Raw genomic sequence first — 19,472 nt, forward strand, 5'->3', positions numbered from 1 at the left:
GAGCAAGAGTTTATAACTGGGAAAGTGACTCAGCAGGAAAATACTCAGCTTCCATCAGATCTGCATATTCCAGAGCGGAGTAGTACCTTGATCTTGCTCTCTTTAAATAAATAAATAAGTTTGTTAAAAAAAAAAAAAGGGGGGGGGGCAGCCAGGAAGAAGGATCCCGGTTTGAGCCTCCCGCTCCCCACCTGCAGGGGGTTTGCTTCACAGGAAGTGAAGCAGGTCTGCAGGTGTCTGTCTTTCTCTCCCCTCTCTGTCTTCCTCTCCTCTCTCGATTTCTCTCTGTCCTATCCAACAACAGCAGTAACAACAATAACAACAGCAATGATGAACAAGGGTAACAAAAGTGAAAAAAAAAAGTTTCTTAAAAAAAAAAAAAAACCTCAACACAAACTAACATTCTAACAGCAAAATGCTTCTTACCTATACCCTTAATGAATTATTTACATGAATGTGATAATGGTTCTATTTCAAAAAGAAAACTGCTTGCTGTTTCCAAAGTTTTAACACATATCCACATTCATCACAGAATATTTGGAAAACACAGAGTATGAAGTATGAAGGAGAAAACTAGTAGGTCATGTTTATTAAAAAAAATTAATATTTCACTTTTGAAATTGTGAGGTGATTTTTTATTTTTTAACTCTATAGGGTGCTGAACAGTCACCCACCACTTCAACTGACCTCAAGTCAGACAAAGTCAACTTTGTCCCCCAAGAAAACCAAGGGACAGCCAAGAACCCTACAACCACTGAAACAGCCAAGGAAGGTGCCAAGGAAAAAGGGAACCCTACATCTCTGCCTCTGGGCAAACTTTTTTGGAAAAAGGTAAGTCCTGTTTTTAAGATTTGGAAAGTTCATCAGACTCAGATATCTTGAAGAGTTATCTTTGTTGGATCAATAGGTGCTCTCGATAATATAATGTATAGAGGTGGTTTTTTTTTTTTTTTCTTCTCCAAAAGTCACTTGTTAGCCATTGTATTGAAAAGTCTTCTTCTAATTTACTCCTGGGATGGATAATATATCTTTCATGGGTTTCATGGGAGAGAAAATGACAAAGGAGGATCTCTCATTTTTTGGAGCTATTCTATTGTTAACCGAGGGTTCTGATATTTCATTATTAAATTTTTTTCTCTCCAAGTTAGTAAGTTACTCTGGCTTTCTCCTAGTTTCCTTTGAGTACTCTCATTCTGGTGAAGTGAACAGCTCTGACTCTGGCTCTCTTTTCCCCCAGCTTAATGTGATGAGTCTTTGTGAACTTAGAGATCTCAGTCTCCTTTTGGAAAGCCAAGATGTCCACTAGTTTACTGCCATTGTGGCAAGCATGTAATGTGCTCTGTGACTGGAAAATTCAAACCACTGTTTTTTTCTACTTATAATGAAGGAGCTACAAGAAGTGGAGTGGGTAAGGTTGACTCATTCTGAGAGTTACTCCTTGATGAACATTGCTGAACAAACCCAAGCTTCCCTCCCATGTTCAGAACTCTGGCCTGTTTTAAATGTGGTCAAAAGGTGAGCAAGAGATCAGGGGTGAGGGAGAATGAGGTATAATTCATAGAGCTGGAAAAACACGATTTAGTAATTTCATCCAAAAAAATCTGTGGCACTTTTCACATGATGAAAAATAGGTAGTTAACACATCTGCCACTGTGGTATGAATTTCAATCTCTCATCGGGTTGATTTTCTGAAATTCTTTCCTGTTTACTCAGAAATATTTTTTCTTGCTTCTCAGAAATCTTCCTTCTATGCTTTGTCCAGAATGAAAATTCTAATACTTTGTGAAAGCTTGAATGATGTCTGGCTTTTTATACAAAAAAAATTTATAAAAAAAAATGCCAGCCACCATTACTTATTTTTAAATTTTTCTTATCACCAATATATTAGTAACATGGAGCAATTTCTGTGTAATTATATACATATGTTGCTGACAAGCAGGGTTAATTGGGTGATCAGACAGAAATTTAAGATATAAAGTTGCAGATACTACCATGACACCATCCTGACAACCACACCAGTATGTCCTGGAACCTCAGCTCCCCAGAGCCTTAACCCACTAGGGAAAGATAGAGACAGGCTGGGGGTATGAATCAATATGCCAATGTCCATGTTCAGCAGAGAGGCAGTTACAAAAGCCAGATCTTCCACCTTCTGCAACCCATAAAGAATTTTGATCCATACCCCCAGAGGGATAAAGAATCAGGAAGCTTCCAATGGAGGGAATGAGATATGGAACTCTGGTGGTGGAAATTGTGTTAAATTGTACCACTCTTATCCTACGATCAAAAATCTAAGAAAAAAAGAAAAAGAAATAAATTCAAGGTATAATATGAAAAAATAGAAACAGCACATTAAGCTTAAGACTTTACAACTTCTCCAGGTGTGTGTAAGTATTTAGATTAAGAGCAAAGTGTTATATAATGTAAGTCCTATTTAGTAAATACTGGTAAGTTTGGCTTCTCTAGAATTGATGGACAAGAGTTTTATTGGATGAGAAGGGCGATGGAGTATAAATAGGAGGAGACAAGTGCAGATGAAGAATAGACCACCAGGAGCATTTGACCCTTATGACAGGAGAAAGGGAAAGGAGGAAATGTGGGAAACACCTTAGACTAAGGGTGATGCTAAATCAGTAGAAAATCCCAGAACACAGCTTGCCCATTTGGGGAGTCATAACAGTACAGCTCCAGCATCTTGCTGTGCTCAGTCACAGGCTAGGAGCAGCCAGGGAGAGCACAGCTTCAACATTAACACTTGAGTGGATTAATACAGAAGGCTTGACAGTGGATGCTGTCCTTGCAGGGAAATCTGACTTTATACACACATAAGACACCGCAGATGGTGTATATAATGTGGGGAAAGTATCTAGCATGCTGACAAATGACTAAAGTTTGAGGAGCACTTATGTGAAAGTTAAAAGTTTGGAACCAGGCAGATGACTTTGAATCCCAAACCATCTTTCTAAGCTCCAGTTTCCCCTTTTATAAAATGCAAGTAACTATACTTATGTCATCACAATCAATGAAGTGAGGATTAAATGCAGCACTGCCCCCTAAAACCCTAAACAGTATGTTTAACACAGAAGTGGCTATGTTACCAAAGACCTTTATTTCCTGAGGGTTGAAGCAACAACCACATCTACTTCTGTGTCCTCTTATGCCATCTTATTTGGAGAACATACCAAGCTACTAAGATACCAAGATACCTTTTAAGTATTTAATCTTTCCCGAACTCTAGGAACCATAAGAATGCACTAGTTCTTTGGGAAATTCAAACTATTCTCATTGAAAACAGAATCATGTGATGCTCATTTTCTTGATGGTAGAATTTGATTTATGTCAGCCTCACTGTTTCTCGTCACTATTTGTCTTTATTTATATAAGCAGGCTATAAAAATAATGAAGTTAAGAGAAACTTTAAAAAATCATCTGGAGGGTCTGGGACATAGCATAATGGCTATAGAAAAATATGCTCTGAAGTTCCAAGTTCAGTCCCAGGCACCACCATAAACCAGAGTTGCTCAGTGCTCCAGTACAAAGTAAATAAATGAAATTTGCTTTTCTTTCTTTCATCCAAGCAGAAAATAGTATCAGACGTAATAACTCTGTGTTAGTAATATAAAGGAAATTGGATAGTATATTTTATTACTTTGTGTCAAGTTGTGTGTGGTGTGCATGTGCTCTAAAGAGTATTCTAAGTACTGAACATTGAAAGGGTAACATTAATATGCCACTACCTTCTTACAGACTTCATTCTCATGTCAGTTTATGAAATAAAATGAAAAGCTTTGTTTTTTTAATTAGAGTAAGCATTGATTATAAAAGAATTCTTTAGTGGGTTGGCTGGTAGAGCACCCAGTTAAGTGCATATGTGACCATGCATAAGGACCCAGGTTCAAAACCCCTGCTCCCCACCTCCAGGTGGAAAGCTTCACAGGCAGTGAAGTAGTTCTGCAGGTACCTATCTATCTATCTATTATCTTCTCCTCCCGTATCAATTTCTCTGTCAATTTCTATCAAAGAAAAAGAAAGAAAGAAACAAAAAGAGAGAGAGAGAGATAAAAGAAGGAAGAAATAGAGAAAGAGAGAGAGAAAGAAAGAGAGGGAGGAAGGAAGGAAGGAAGGAAGGAAGGAAGGAAGGAAGGAAGGAAGGAAGGAAGGAAGGAATAGCTTTCAGGAGTGGTGGATTTGTTGTGCAGGCACCGAGCCATAGCAATAACCTTGGTGGCAAAAAGAGAAATAAAAAAATACTCTTGTAGAAATTTTGAGAACAAAGCAAAGAGAAATGCTAGAAAACTGATATTTTCATTAAGCAAGAGTTTTATTTCTTCACTTTTAATTAAGAGGCATTTAAACAAACTTACACTGGAATTTTAGGTCTGCAGTTGTGAACATTGGAAATGAACTTTCTCCCTAATACGCTATGGACATTAAATTATAAGTTATTTTGGCTTATAGTCTTGAAAGCTGAAGTAGTTCCTATTATAAAACTAAATAACCTACAAGAAAATTAGTTTCAAATTATGTTGTCCTCACCAAAAACTGTTTAAACTTCAGTTATCTGTACTAAATTTGCCCTTTACTATTCAGAGTTAATTGGGATCCTGTTTGTTCTATCATCTTATAGAACTTACCTTGTTTGGATTTTCTTTTTTGCTATTGAGTGCAAAAGCTAAAGTAGATGATTTTGAAGAACACGGTGAATGGAAATTTCATCTCATAGCAAGATCCAGAAAGGTTGGATCATGCAATTTTAGATCACCTCACCACTCAGAGCATTTATATTCTTACGGAGATCATGTTTATCTCAGTGTAGTTATGGGAATGCCATAATAGTTCATAGAAGGCCCCTGAGACATAGCAAGTGCAAGTGCTTTGTAAAGGATTTTATGAACAATCAGAGTCATGATCTAAATATCCACAGGTGGTTTCTGAAGTAACATGTGGTCCAGGAGGTGGCCCAGTGAATATAGTGTTGGACTCTCAAGCATGAGGTCCCAAGTTCAGTCCCTGACAGCATAGGTGCCAGGGTGATGTCTGGTTCTTTCTCTTTCTCCTCTTACCCCTCTTGTTAATATATATGTTTTTTTTTAAAGTGGTACTAACAGTACAAAAACTTAGTGCAAAATTAGTATATACTCTAAGAATACAATTAATAGAACACACAGTCACTACTATCAATAGACTGGAAATCTACTTGGAGGAACAAGGTTGTGTGTGTGTGTGTGTGTGTGTGTGTGTGTGTGTGTGTGTGTTTTCATGTACTATGTGCATAAACACAATCAGAAAATGATTTGGAATGCCATCCTACTTTGCTTTGAAGACATAAGTGATATACGAGAAATATAGTATGTACTCTAAATACTAAGAGACATATAATCACAACCAGATCTGCCAATCACTGGATATTGAATGTAAGCGAATTATGTAAACCCTCTAAGCTTTACTTAGCTCAGCTGTAAAGGTGGCATGTAATATCTACCATTCCAGATTATTAAGAGGACTGTTAGCAAGTGAATGAAAAGTAACTGACTTTCAGTGATAGTCCCACTGAAAGAAGTCTAATCTGGAATCCAGTATTACAGAATTTGTTACAAATGTTGTGGTGTTTTCAAAAAAGAATAATCAGTGTAAGTAAAAGAGACTAAAAAGAACTAAAAAGAAAAAAATCCTCAGAACCACATGGGTTATTTATATCAAATATGGAATCCTATTTCCAATCCCAGAATCCCCAGGGATCCAGGTTAAGCACGTCTGGCATATGGTTGAACAATTATGGAAGCTCTTGAAAGATAGGTTGAAATATTTGAGTTTGATAGAAAAGGTCTTAGGGCTACTGTGAAATCAAGGAACCCAGAACAGCTGTTGCCTGATCAAAATGATGCTTCCAGAAACCTACTATTAACAGGATGCCTGTTGGCTTAAGTGTTACCATGTGACAGTAATTTAAAGGAACATTCTTTTAAGAACTGAATGTGATTGTGCTCGCTTCGGCAGCACATATACTAAAAGAATTGAATGTGATCTTCAAAGTAGAAAAACCCTTGTTATTCAAACTTATACTGAGAAGTTAATGTGCTATTTAGATTTTTGTCCTCAGCAATATAAATGCCCAAACAAGATCCCATAAGATTTCAAATTGGGTTTTTTTGTTGTTAATAAGGCTAGACAGTTTTTTTAGATTCACCAGGTAACAACTCGATATGCAGTTCATTGTAAGAGATTAGAAGTGCTCCTGGCTTCAAGGTTTGAATGAGAATTCACGCTTTCTGTGTTTCCTGATTAACCTAACATCTTAATATTTTCCTTTGACTGGAAAGCTTGAAAACCTGATACACCCCTTTTGAGCTGCAGAAATGGAGCTTATACTTTCAATCTTCTGTCTCCTAAACTGTGAGTTGCTTCATCACCTGCACTGCTCAATTTCCTTTCTGGTTTCTGACATTCCCTTCTGAATACACTTGCCCTGTAGAAAAATCAATTCATCATTCCTCTCATTTAGGGGTTTACTCATTTCCATCTTATCTCATTGTGCTGGTTCCTGAGCACATAGGCTTTCTGCTATGTGGAAGAGACGATATAAGAGAAAAGGAAACAGTGTCTGGAGTTTTTATTTGTCATCCTTTATCAAGCATAAAAAAAATGATGCTTGGGTACAAGTGCACATTAAATTTGAAATCCAGACCTAGCTTAAGAAAAGTTTTAATAATAATAATATAATATAGCAGCCATCATTGATAATAAAGGCACATATTGAACTTCAAAAGGAGGTATAATTTTAAAGTAGGAGTAAAGTTTAATGTTACAGCAGAGACCTAGACATCAGGGGAAGATCTTTTTCCATTTGAAAAGTCACATGTTATCTTTGGGAGATGGGAGTGTAAGGACACAGAACTTTGGTGGTGGGTATGTGTGAAGTATTGTAACCCACTACTAGTCACAAATAAAAAATGGAAAAGAGGAGCACTATAACAAAACATTTAACCCACTGTCTGATACAATAACTCAATAATTTGAGTTATTGTCATTTTCTTATCCTTAATAACATTGTGATTTGCTCCATTAAGGTTAAAGTTGCATCTAGCATGTTAACAGATGGATAGATGCAAACTAGCAAATAATGTTTATTAAGAAAGCAAAAAACACATGCAAAAAGTTCTCTTTAGAAAGGCATATGGCATCTGGCTTGGCCTTTTAATGCAATTTCTCGCTTATTTATTTATTTGTTCATTCATTGGACTTGGGCCTCATGCATGTTTGATTTCATTATTCCAGTTCACTATTTCAGTGAAATACAGAGACAAGGAGAGGGAGAAGAACAGAGAGAAGAAGCAGGAGAAGAGAGGGAGAGGGAGGGGGAGAGGGGTAGGGAGGGGAGGGGGAAAGGATGGTGGTAGAGGGTATGTAGGGGTTAAGGGAGGGGAGGAGGGAAGGAGAGGAGAAGGGTAGGAGAGGGGAAGGGATAGAGGGAGGAGGGGGAGAAAAGGGGAGGGAAGGAGAGGGGAGAGGGAGAAGAGGAGGGAAAGAGGGAGAAGGGTAAAAGGAGAGGGGTAGATAAGGGAGTGGGGGTGGACCACAGGTTTCCAGACACAGGAAACCAACAAGAAGAAAGAAGCTCATATTGTCACCATCAAAATGTGTTTGTGATCCTTAGTCATTATGGCAGGGACCATAGCCCTTCTAGGCATCCAGAAAACACCTTTCTCCCAAGTCAAAGAAACCTAAGTTGTTGCACCAGCTCCAGCACCAGTAGCCAGTAGTTACCCAGAACTGCTACTGCCCACTAGTTACAGACATGATTCAGGTAGTTCCTTCTCACTATTAATACATCTTCCAGTGTCTCCAACTCCCATGTGAAGAAAGGTCTTCACATATTCCCTAGGAGGAGATGAGTGACTTGACCCCAATCTCTAGACTTAAGTGTTGACTTTTCTTCAGCCATGACTTTCTGTTCATATGCATTATTTGTATCTGTTCTCCTAAACAGCACCAGGATTGTCAGTATCTAACAGATAAGCTTTGGGTTAGTCTGTCGAGACTTAGGAATATATGGCTAATTTGTCCAAGATTACACAGTTAAAACAGTGAAATTAAACTCAACTTTACAGTTCAAGATATTCCAGACTTGGGTTCTGAGCAGGTTTTCCCTGACACGTAGCAAGCTAAAGGGATAGGAACCTGGCCCCTCATTATCCATTTGGGGTCAATATACCATCTGGATAGTTCAGCCACCTCTAATATGAAGACCACACCAATAGACCAGCATATTAAATGCACAAAAATTTGCAAAATGATTTTGGGTGACTCTGACTCAATCATAAAAATATAATGAGTCTCATTGTAAACTTACCTCCTTGTTCATTCTACTTTGTTTGGAAAAGAAGAAGAAGAAAAATTGGGAATCTAGAAGATAGACTATCCAGTAGAGTGCACATTTTATCATGAACAAGGATCTGGGTTCAAGCCCCTGGCAGTGCATGAAAGTCCCCTGCGTCAGAGAGTTTCATGGGCAATGCATCTGTGCTGTGGTATCTTCCTTTCTATCTCTTTCTCCCTGTCTGTATCTATCTAAAATTAAAAGTTAAAGAAATAATTTAAAAAAGAATAATCCACTGGGAGAAGTGAAATCATGCAGACATGAAGCACTGGTGGGCATAAAAAAGGGGGGTGGGGAATAAAGAGATAGCATATTGGTTATGCCTGAGGCTCTGAGGTCCCAGGTTCAATCCCTAACACCATAAGTCAGAACTGAACAGTGCTCTGGTCTTTCTCTCTCATTAAAATAAATAAAATATTTTTAAAAGAATAAAAAAGTTTCACTTGCTCATCTCTTTTATTAGGAGAGCGAAAGGAGACAGGGGTAGATAGCATAATGGTGATGCAAAGATATTCTCATGCCTGCGGCTCCAAGGTCCCAGGTTCAATCTCCCACACCACCATAAGCCAGAGATGAACAGTGCTCTGATAATAAAAAAGAGAGAGAGAGAGAGAAAGAGAGATGGGAGAGAGATACACTTTTTTAAACAAAGACTTTGTAATAAACAGAATTTAGGGCCAAGTAGTGATGCACCTGGTTGAGCATACATGTTACAATGTGCAAGGATCCAGGTTCAAGACCCTGGTCCCCATCTGCAAGTGGGAAGTTTTGCGAGAGGTGAAGCAGTGTGGCAGGTGTCTCTTTGTATCTCTCCCTGTCACCCCCCTCCCTCTCAATTTTTGGCTGTCTCTATCCAATAAATAAATAAGGATAATAAAAAAATTACAGAATTTGATGACTGTTTTCTTCATTACAAATGTTTTAATATGCACTATTATTTACAATAAAGATGCTGACATTACATTTACTAAAAGTACAAAGCATTTTAAATGTGCATAAATATGTAAATGATAGTCTATTTTAAAATATGTTAAATAAATGCAGGTGATACATAGATCAAGAAATTATGTACACCCCCCCTGTAGGGCGAAAGCTTTCTGAGTGGTAAGTCAGTTTTGCAGGTGTCTCTGTCTGTTTCCCTATCATCCTCTTCCTTCTTGATTTATGGCTATCTCTATCCAATAAGTAAGTAAAGATAATTTTAAAATAAAAACATAAAAGTAATTATGTACAAAGTTGTTGAAGTTTGAGAAATACTCTAAATGAGCTAGTACTCAAAAAAAACAATATTTTTGCTGAGTAGTACAACTTTAAAAATATGAGACAGAAACTTATTTTTGAAACAAGCCATATTTACAGTGCCAAGTTTTGAAACATCAGAAAGACTGAGAAGTACAAAATTATAATGAAGATCAGTGTCTAGAAGTAGCTCCTTCCACTTCTCACCACTACTGATACCATGTTACAATTTTTCTTTGGAATAGAGTATCAGTAGCCAAGAATATTCCAGACACAGGAAACTAACAACATAAATTAGACTCATCACAACTATCAGGAACAGTAAAAAAAAAAAAAAAAAAAAAGATTTTGAAAACAGAAAATGCTATCTTACAACAGAAGGGTTTTCTCAGTCTAGTATAGACTTTATATTAACTCTCAAAATTTGTCTGGATCAGATTTAAGCAGCTCTGTATTTTATTTTTGAACTCTTTACCTGTTTGTACAATTAAATGGCAGCTACTGGATTCAGAGAGTGGCAAAGCAGGGCTGCAGGTGTCTCTCTATCTCTTTCACTCTCTATCTTCCCCTCTCAATTTCTGTCTCTGTCCAATAATAAATAATATTTTTAAAAGAGAGAGAGAAATCACACCTGTAATAGAGAAAGAAGCTCATATTGTCACCATCAAAATGTGTTTGTGATCCTTAGTTATTATGGCAGGGACTAGACTTGGCTTTTAAAACTATTTTCACCACTTTTTTGTTGTACCGCCTTGAGAAAAGTGACTGATACCCATTTAATGTATCTGAAGGGTCAAATGCTGAAGCTGTATTTATAAATGTTGTTTCTCCACTTCTACTAGATGCCTTCAAGGTAAGAACAGAGGCAGAGCTTACAACACCACAGCAATAAGGACAAGAGCTAAGGCTGGAATCCAGAAAGGGGAAACTATAAAAAGCCCAAAACTATTTGTGAAATATTTTGGTTTGGTTTTGTTTTGCTGGGGGAAGGGCAGCTATGTCAAGTTAATCTCAAACTAGTCTATAAACACTACCACCACCAAGTTCTAAGAACAGCTACAGGAAAAATATAAAGGTATCCTACAAAGTTTGAGTCTCACAAACTAGACTGAAATAATGATTAATTTTTTTAATTATCTATATTTATGTGTTGGATAGAGACATCCAGAAATTGAGAGGGAAGAGGGTGTTAGAAAGGGAGAAGACAGGTAACCTGCAACACTGCTTCACCACTCACAAAGCTTTCCCCTGCAGGTGGGGACTGAGGGCTCGAAACCAGGTGATTGCATAATGTAACCTGCATTCAAGCAAGTGCACCACCACCTGGCCCCAAATAATGATTTTGCTATATTAACTCTTGAATGTATTGGGATAGCTCCTCTCTTATTTGCAGCAGAATTTCATAATACTACAGGAGATAACTGTTTGAAATTGAATATATTAGTTCTTCCATAGAAATGCTTTAACTGAATTGAACTTGGGTATTATGATATTGACCCATTTGATGGCTAATGTAAAAAGCAGCTTCTGATGCTGGCTACTGTGCCAGCATCACCATAAGACTGAGAACCCTGTTAATTATATTAATACTCCATGAGAACCATGTGACAAATTTCTCTGTACGTATAAGAATTTTCCTGAGTAATGCATATGCTTTTGCCAAATGCTAATTATGACTGTGTGCTCAGCCATGTTGCCTTCCTTTTGTCAGTTACTAGGAAATGTACATGAAAATCTTTTGCTTGGTCCCAACCCACACTGTGGGTTTTGTTTTCTCTAAAGACCCCTTTCCTGATTCCATCTGCATGCAGACTGCAACTATATGCTTATTTTCTCTGTACGTAATTTTAAAATAGTAAGTTTATGTCATCTTGCTTACCTGTTTACACTTGTGTGAGCCTCCTTCAAGTTCTCTGTGAAGCAAGTAGCTAGCTTTAAGTATGACCAAAATTGTACCAGAGGGCTTACTGTACCCAATAAGCTCTTCTCTTTTTGTGTGACATCCTGACTCTTGTTTCTATTTTCCTTTTATAGTCAGTTAAAGAAGAGTCAGTCCCCCCATGTGCAGAAGAGAATGTAAGTCAATCATAAAATGACAGAATCATTCCATTTTCATCTTTGGCATGTTGGACGACCTCTGGGTATTTCAGTTCTGGGGTCATTAATTCTTGCATGCTCTGATTGTCATTCATCTGTTGTAGACTCTTTCACCTTGTAAGCAACTAGGGATCACCGGGGAATAATTCCAGTTAATATTTGTAGCATTCATTGAATCAGCCAAACTAAATACAAAATCAGATAATTCATTTTTATAATGTGTTATCACTTGGGAGCTGAAAGAGTCTATCCCACATAAAATCACCTTTTCCCTTCTCTAAGGGACAATAATGCTGCATCCTCTGATTCATTCTGCCTTGATTGCTCTTTCATCTTTATTTCCATGACAACCATAACTATGTGGGTGGTACCCAGAACAGGTAGTTTGCAACTGGCATGAGAATATCTTGCTGCAATCAAAGCTGAGCCTGTTGGTCTCTGTTTGAGAACATCAACTTTTGGGGTCTACACATTAGCTTTTGTGTCTTTTAGTACTGTAAATCATCTTCTATAGTGACACTCAAAAATTTCAAGATGGTACATTCATGTCTGAAAAAAGAAATGGCTCCATTTGAGACACCAGAAAAAGAAAAGTTATCTTTCCAAAATATCTCCCAGGAATATTAATAAATTGGCTTTATGAGTTTCAAACTCTGCTATGAAAAAAGTGCAGTCTTTGGAAATTTTTATAAATGGGATAAATGAGTTCACAGTGCCTCAATATAGAAAGTGAATATTATCATTTTGCCAAAGAAAAATATGGTTGGCTCTTTTTAGGTAATTCTTGCTTATTTTCCATGGGTAAAGCTTATGTTTTCACTTTAGTCTAGTTGCTAAAACCTAACAGATGTTAAAATCCAAACAACTTCCAGAAATAATGTTTCTGTGATGTGGAATGAGAATTAGAATGACTCTACTATAATTATTAGAAAAAAAAAAGTCTTTGAAACCTGCTTTGTTGTTATTCTCTTTTTAGCTTTTCTTCCTTATTTTTCCTTCCCTTCTTTCTTTTTTTCTTTCTCTTACTCCATTTCTTCAGTCACAATCAGAGATTCAACAAAGATTAGGAATCTCATAATTCTCCTGTATTACAGTAAGCTGTTTTCTAGAGTCAGTCTTCCAACAACTTACAAACAGGAACTCAGTGATCCTTCTCCATATATACCTTAATTGCAAAAGCTTCATATTAAATCCAGAACTGAACTAGTTAGCTTTGAGTTTATTTCTTTTTTTAAAGACAAATTTCATTTGTTTCCATATGTAATTGCCTAGCTGAAGAACATTATTTATCCTGAAACTCACATATTAAAATGCACTGTTCATCTTTAATGTGAAATTTGAGATGGAAATATAAATATGAATTTAAGTTAAATTACTGATATCCACAAGGACCGGTGTAAGGATCCCGGTTCGAGCCCCAGCTCCCCACCTGCAGGGAAGTCACTTCACAGGTGGTGAAGCAGGTCTGCAGATGTCTGTCTTTCTCTACCCCTCTCTGTCTTCCTCTCCTCTCCATTTCTCTCTGTCCTATTCAACAACAACGACATCAATAGCCAGAACAATGTTAAACAACAAGGGCAACAAAAGGGAAAATAAATAAATAAATAAATATTAAAAATTTAAAAAACATTTTTTAAAAAATACTGATATCAAGGGATAAGTCAAAAGCTAATCAATATGAAAAAATATTTGCTCAATAACTGTACCACCTCTTGTATCTTATAGTTTGCTTATCGGTTAAATGACTAAAATGATTTCATCTACCCCCAGAGTGTTCTTATGAAAATAAAGTGAATAAAGCTTGTAAAGTGTGTCCTTCAAGGACAGAAGCATAGAAAGAGCTCAGTAATATAGGAATCTATTAGCTAGGCTCATGGGCCAGTTCTGGTCCATCTTCTGTGTTTATATGGCCCACAAGCTATGAGTGGGATGAGTAAGTGTGATTAACTGTTACGAAAGAATTTTAATCAATCACTTTTTGTTTTAAAATGATTAAGTTTGTTTTTTAAAATTTCTCCACAAGTTATTAAAACCACTCTACCAAGCAATGTAAGGCTCATTCTGGACAGTGATTTCACCATTTCTCAAAGTTTTTCATAAAAAGAAAAATGGGAAAATCCCTGATAATTTAACACCTTTCCTACAGTATACTCCAACCCCTATCAAAAATAAAATCAATCTCTCTGGAGAATATCTGTCAGGTAGATTAATAAAGTCTCTGTAAGGTCTTTATAACTAAATAGTTATGTTATGAATCCAATAAGAGATAATCTAAAAAGTATCCCAATATAAAACTTTTAATATAAGTATGCATATGCTATAGGTATAGAGACAGAGAGGCAATGAGGGGGTACAAGAGACCACAGCCATTGACCCTCCCTTCAGTGTAGTTGGGGCAAGGCTCGAACCTGGGTCACATACATGGTAAGGCAGCAAACTATTCCACTGAGCTATTTCACCAGCCCAAAATAAATAATTTTATAAATTCACAGCTCCAGTAAAACATAGATACACTAAATTTCGAGAGCAAATGTCATGTAATACTTAACTCAGAAAGTAAAATCATTTGTTGAAATATGTATTATCTTCATGTAATCCATAGTTTCACCTCCTGAGGCCTAGCAACTGAAATTTTGGATTTAAAATATAGTAAAAATCTTGTTTTCATTATGTTCCTCATACCCAGAATTGAAATGTGCAGATGCAATTGTGTACTCCAAATAAGGAATGTTTTTTTTCCAAAGTTTTGGCCTGAAAGGAAATTGAAAAACTGTCTAAATAAAAACCATTTTTGTGTGTTTAAATATACAAAATATATACTCATTTAACTCAAATACTTCTGGATTTACATGCTATATATCAATGTACTTCTTTTGACTTGTTGAAAATCAACTCTTGGGTCTGGCATCAAAATATATGGAAGTCTCTGGAAGCCAAGCTCCCCATCTACATCTGTTACTTATGTATGTATTCTTTTTTAATTTTTTTAATATTTATTTATTTATTTTCTCCTTTTGTTGCCCTTGTTGCTTTCTTGTTGTAGTTATTATTGTTGTTATTGATGTCGTCATTGTTGGATAGGACAGAGAGAAATGGAGAGAAGAGGGGAAGACAGAGAGGGAGAGAAAAATAGACACCTGCAGACCTGCTTCACCGCCTGTGAAGCGACTCCTCTGCAGGTGGGGAGCCGGGGGCTCGAACCGGTATCCTTACCCCAGTTCTTGAGCTTTGCACCATGTGCACTTAACCGCTGCGCTACCGCCCAACTCCCCTATATTTTTCTTTTTCATAAATTTAAATGATGGCCCCTTACCTAAGATTTATGGGATTTCTAAACATTTAAAAAGGCCAAAAAAAAATAAAATAAACATTGGCAATTGGATTGGATAGTGTTGATTTACAAAGTAATTTCCATTAACCTTATCTTTCTATGTGAGTAATATTTCCTTCAGACTCTTGTGCTCAAAGGAAATTTTGGGTTCAGAAAAAGACTAATTTTGAAACCAACATCAGTGAACCAGACTCTGTTCATTACCTTCCTAAGGTTCATTCAGGTTATTTCTTTCCTGGATCTTAGATAAGGTGTGTAAAATTATCACTCCCCCAAAGAATTTTACTGTGGTTGATCTGAACCATTCACCCAGCTATCTTCATCAGTAATTAGTTTAGACCACTTCTGGCCAATGAAGTGAAAATCAAAATATAGTTCATTTGAAGCAAGTCTTTTCTGTGCACATGCTTCTTCCTTAAGAAGTGTCTGGAACTATGGCAACTATTTTTTATCCATGAAGTAACAAGTGAAGGGATTAAAAACCAGTATGTCAACAATAGTAGAGACAAGTAAAAAGAGCCCAGGTTCTTAGAGATATTTTAGAACCAATACCAGAACTTTCCACTTGCAAGTTTTTTTTATTTCATACCATTACTGGTTCCATATCATTATTGGTCAAGTCACTATTAGATATTCAGCTATAGATGAACAATTCCATTCTTATTAAAATAACTATCTATGTTAAAAAATAAATAAAATAATTTTCTACCTGCTAGGTAACTTTGGCCAAGTTTTTCAATCATCCATATTCTTGGAAGGAAGGAAGGAAGAAAGGAAGGGAAGGAGGGAGGAAGGAAGGGAGGAAGGGAGGGAGGGAGGGAGGGAGGGAGGGAGGGAGAAAAGGAGAGAGGAAAAGGTCTCTCCAGGCCTTAATTACTTGTCATGTTGTAGCCACCAATAGAAGTGAAACAGTAGGGAGTCCAGCGGTAGCACATTAGGTTAAGTGCATGTGGCCACTAAGTGCAAGGACCAGCATAAGGATCCCAATTCAAGCCCCTGGCTCCCCACATGCAGGGTAGTCACTTCACAAGTGGTGAAGCAGGTCTGCAGGTGTCTATCTTTCTTTCCCCCTCTCTGTCTTCCCCTCCTCTCTCCATTTCTCTGTCCTATCCAATAATAACAACAATAATAACTACAACAATAAAACAAGGGCAACAAAAGGGAATAAATAAATAAATAAATATTTTTAAAAAGAAGTTAAACAATTGTCTTGGATGTCAAGATAGTCCAGCACAAAAGATGTGAATAATGAGGAAGACAAAATTTGAAATCCCAGTGCAGGTAGATGGGACCTTGTACTACATATGCAGGTACTGGTGGCCCAACCCCTTCCAGGAATTCTGATCTCACTAGATAACTTACTGGGGCCCGAAAACAATTTAGTCATGTTTTATTTCTCTTTTGAAAGTGTCAACTTCTGTTAAGTAATAATGCCTAGTGGCAAGACTAGTCTGGAATGAGATGAGAAGTGAGTTCATGAGGAAGTCAAGTCTATTCAATCAAGTGGCTTTCACACTGTCCCCTTTTCTGCAAAGCCAATTTCTCCACAGTTGCAGAGAAACTTGGATATGAAATAGAAGATGCATACTCACTATCTCTAAATCTGGACTTTTAAGGGAATGAATGATTGCTCCAGATTTTATACAGGCCAGGTGTAACTCACCTTTGTGGAAGTCCAAATGGATGTATCTCCTGTATAGAAAGAGTATGGGTCATAAGCTGAAGGGCAGGCCATCTTCAAAAGGGACTTCCTAATTAAGCTTCATAACTTCACAGAGCCCCTGCTCTGTGAACACTTCTGTGAACTCTCCATGAACACTTCTGGATCAATTTATTTGACAGTTGTTGAGAAATTGGCTGTCTACAAGCACATTATATGGCCTGAGTATTACTTTTTGAAGCATATACACTTGTGTGAAAATGATCTTAGATTAAAATACATACATATTAAAATACATAGTTACTGAGTAGATGTAGGGTGGCCAGGATCCCATTTATAAAGTGTGTTTTGGGGGGATATTTTTTTCACTGTCTAATTACCTGGCAAAATAATCCAGGTGGTGTGTGAGTCACCAATAGAGGTTACAAAGTCTGAGGAAGTAGATTCAGCCTTACAAACAGTGGATCTCAATGAGGAAGAAGCCACACCTGAACCCACAGAAGAAAAACCCAAAAGAGAAGAGCGTAAACCACCTAGAACATCCTTGATGACATTTCTCAGACAAATGGTAAGCTGCCTGCTTCCAATTATAGTAAGTCCTCACTTCACATTATTGATAGTTTCTTGGAAACAGCTACTTAAAGTGAAATGATAAACAGCAAAATTATGTCTTCAAATAATATTGTTTCACTTAATATCAGCCTTGGGATTCTTTTTTCCTCATTGAGATAGTAATGAAACAATGTGTAATGAATTGACATTACTTGACATTCACTATAAGACTGAAATACCTACATTGGTTTTCAAGAAGAAAGAACCCATATCACAGATGGAATGAGACAAATTGAAGGTGTTCTGTGAGATTTCATTGTAGGTGTTACATAAAGGACATAGCTGGAATGTGAGTTGTGCAGTGAGAAGTTCACTTTTGTTCTTCTGACTCAATCACAAAGAAATCTGTTTATTGTAATATTCCTTAGCCTTTCTTTAACCCTTACTAACTCCTTTTTAACAAAGGACAGATCTTGAATCCTGAGGTATGGCAGACCACAGTATCTCTAGAATTTAACATTACTGATTACTTCTAATTTTATTCATAAAGTTTCCTTCTGTTTATGTCAAATGGTACTGATTTTCTCATTATGTTAATGATATGCAGTTTCCTATAAAAATACATTTGTTTACATAGAAAGTATGAGGCATTTTTAAAGGATTAAATAACAAATAGTTCAAGTCATATAATAATTTTAGAAAAATTCTGAGAGTAATAAATGTCACAAATGACACAAATTTGGATGGAGTTTATGTATAAGTAATTCCACTGAGAAAAATTACGACCTAATTTTCTCATAAAGAGTATAACATGGTGGCTTTGCTGTTATTTTAGCTTATATGGTATGGAATATGAGTAGACATCTTTTGGTATCTGTGAAGAGTTATGTACATTAAATATCTAAGCAGTCAGGAACTGAAATAATACAATGAAACAAAACCCAAGTGGATTGAAAGACAAAAAGTAAAAACCCAGGTAAAAGGTCATTGGCCTAATTCTCTCTTAATGAAAAACAAGGATTTCATTCTAGTATGCCTTTATTTTCAGGAACATTGGCGAGTTTAATCCTCTGAGAAAGCAGCTAATTCCATGGGCTCAACCTGTTAAGGAATTCTTTCTAGTCCACCAAACAAAACAAATCCTTTGTCAGTGGAAGCTAAAGCATATTAAAAATAACTAGTAGAAATTGTTGACAGGAATAATTTTCTTTTATTGCTGAATTCTTATAGAACTTCTTATGAGAAGTAAAGAGTAAGTAGTGAGCAACCTGTATGGCTGGAATCCCATTTGTATTCCTGGCCATTTACTCTGCAGTTTGGCACTGAAAAATGGGGATAGTGATTTGCGATTAAAAGAAAAAAAAGTGTTACATGATGTCAGGATAAAAAGCACATTTAGGCTATTTCTGGAAATCCAACTAAATGACAAATATGATCCTCGAATAGCACATTATAACATTGAGGGTCTTCCAGTTTTCTTGTTTCTGGATGGATTGGAAAGATGCAACAACAAAAGGCAAACACAATGACATTCTTTTCCAAATCATCAAGATGAGGCATCATCAATGCAAGACACCAAATAGAGCACAAAAGATCCCTACACCAAACACTGCATCCATTCAAAATAAATACTTCAATTCGAATGAGGCTCCATGTCACTTAAATTCATTCTCCCAAACTGACTGTTTGATGTTATGGGGATAGTTTCTCCCATCCAAATACTCATCCAGCTTAGCTCCAAAGATCAGACAAATTTGGGTTTATTTACAATGGTATGGCCATAGACTGTGAACATTTTCTAGCAATAGAAACTGGGTGATTCTTAACTATCAGGAGAGCAAATTGGAAACAAATGTCCTTTAGAACTGATTTTCCATATGATAGGGGTAGAAATAGAGGAAAGAGCCTGTTTTTTTCCCAAGTTATCTTCAGTAGATTCATAATGTCAGGCCTTTTCCATTACTCTTATTATTTATTATTCATTAAAAGGATCATTCTTGGGAACTTGGATACTTTCTTTTCCAAGTACATAATATTTAAGTTCCCCCAATATTCTAGATGTCTTAATACTCTTGTCTTTGTTCTGTTTTCATCAGAACATAGTTATTATCAGTATAGTTATTTCTAATATAAGAAAGACATGGATTTTCCAGTTTACTACAGTTCTCATCACTCTTTATTTTTATACCCAACCTTGTTCACTCATTTATGTTTCT

General features: G+C 36.6%; 1 protein-coding gene across 1 annotated transcript in view; it reads left to right on the forward strand.

The window, feature by feature from the left end:
* Positions 1 to 19,472, forward strand: part of BCAS1 (brain enriched myelin associated protein 1) — a 102,155-nt gene that overhangs the window by 65,331 nt on the left and 17,352 nt on the right. Inside the window, exons 9-11 of the mRNA XM_060185116.1 lie at positions 655 to 831; positions 11,651 to 11,692; positions 17,102 to 17,272. Of these exons, the coding sequence (XP_060041099.1) occupies positions 655 to 831; positions 11,651 to 11,692; positions 17,102 to 17,272 (390 nt within the window). The remainder of the gene's footprint in view (positions 1 to 654; positions 832 to 11,650; positions 11,693 to 17,101; positions 17,273 to 19,472) is intronic.

The sequence above is a fragment of the Erinaceus europaeus genome, chromosome 1 (genome assembly GCF_950295315.1).
Source record: "Erinaceus europaeus chromosome 1, mEriEur2.1, whole genome shotgun sequence".
NCBI classification, from domain to species: domain Eukaryota; kingdom Metazoa; phylum Chordata; class Mammalia; order Eulipotyphla; family Erinaceidae; genus Erinaceus; species Erinaceus europaeus.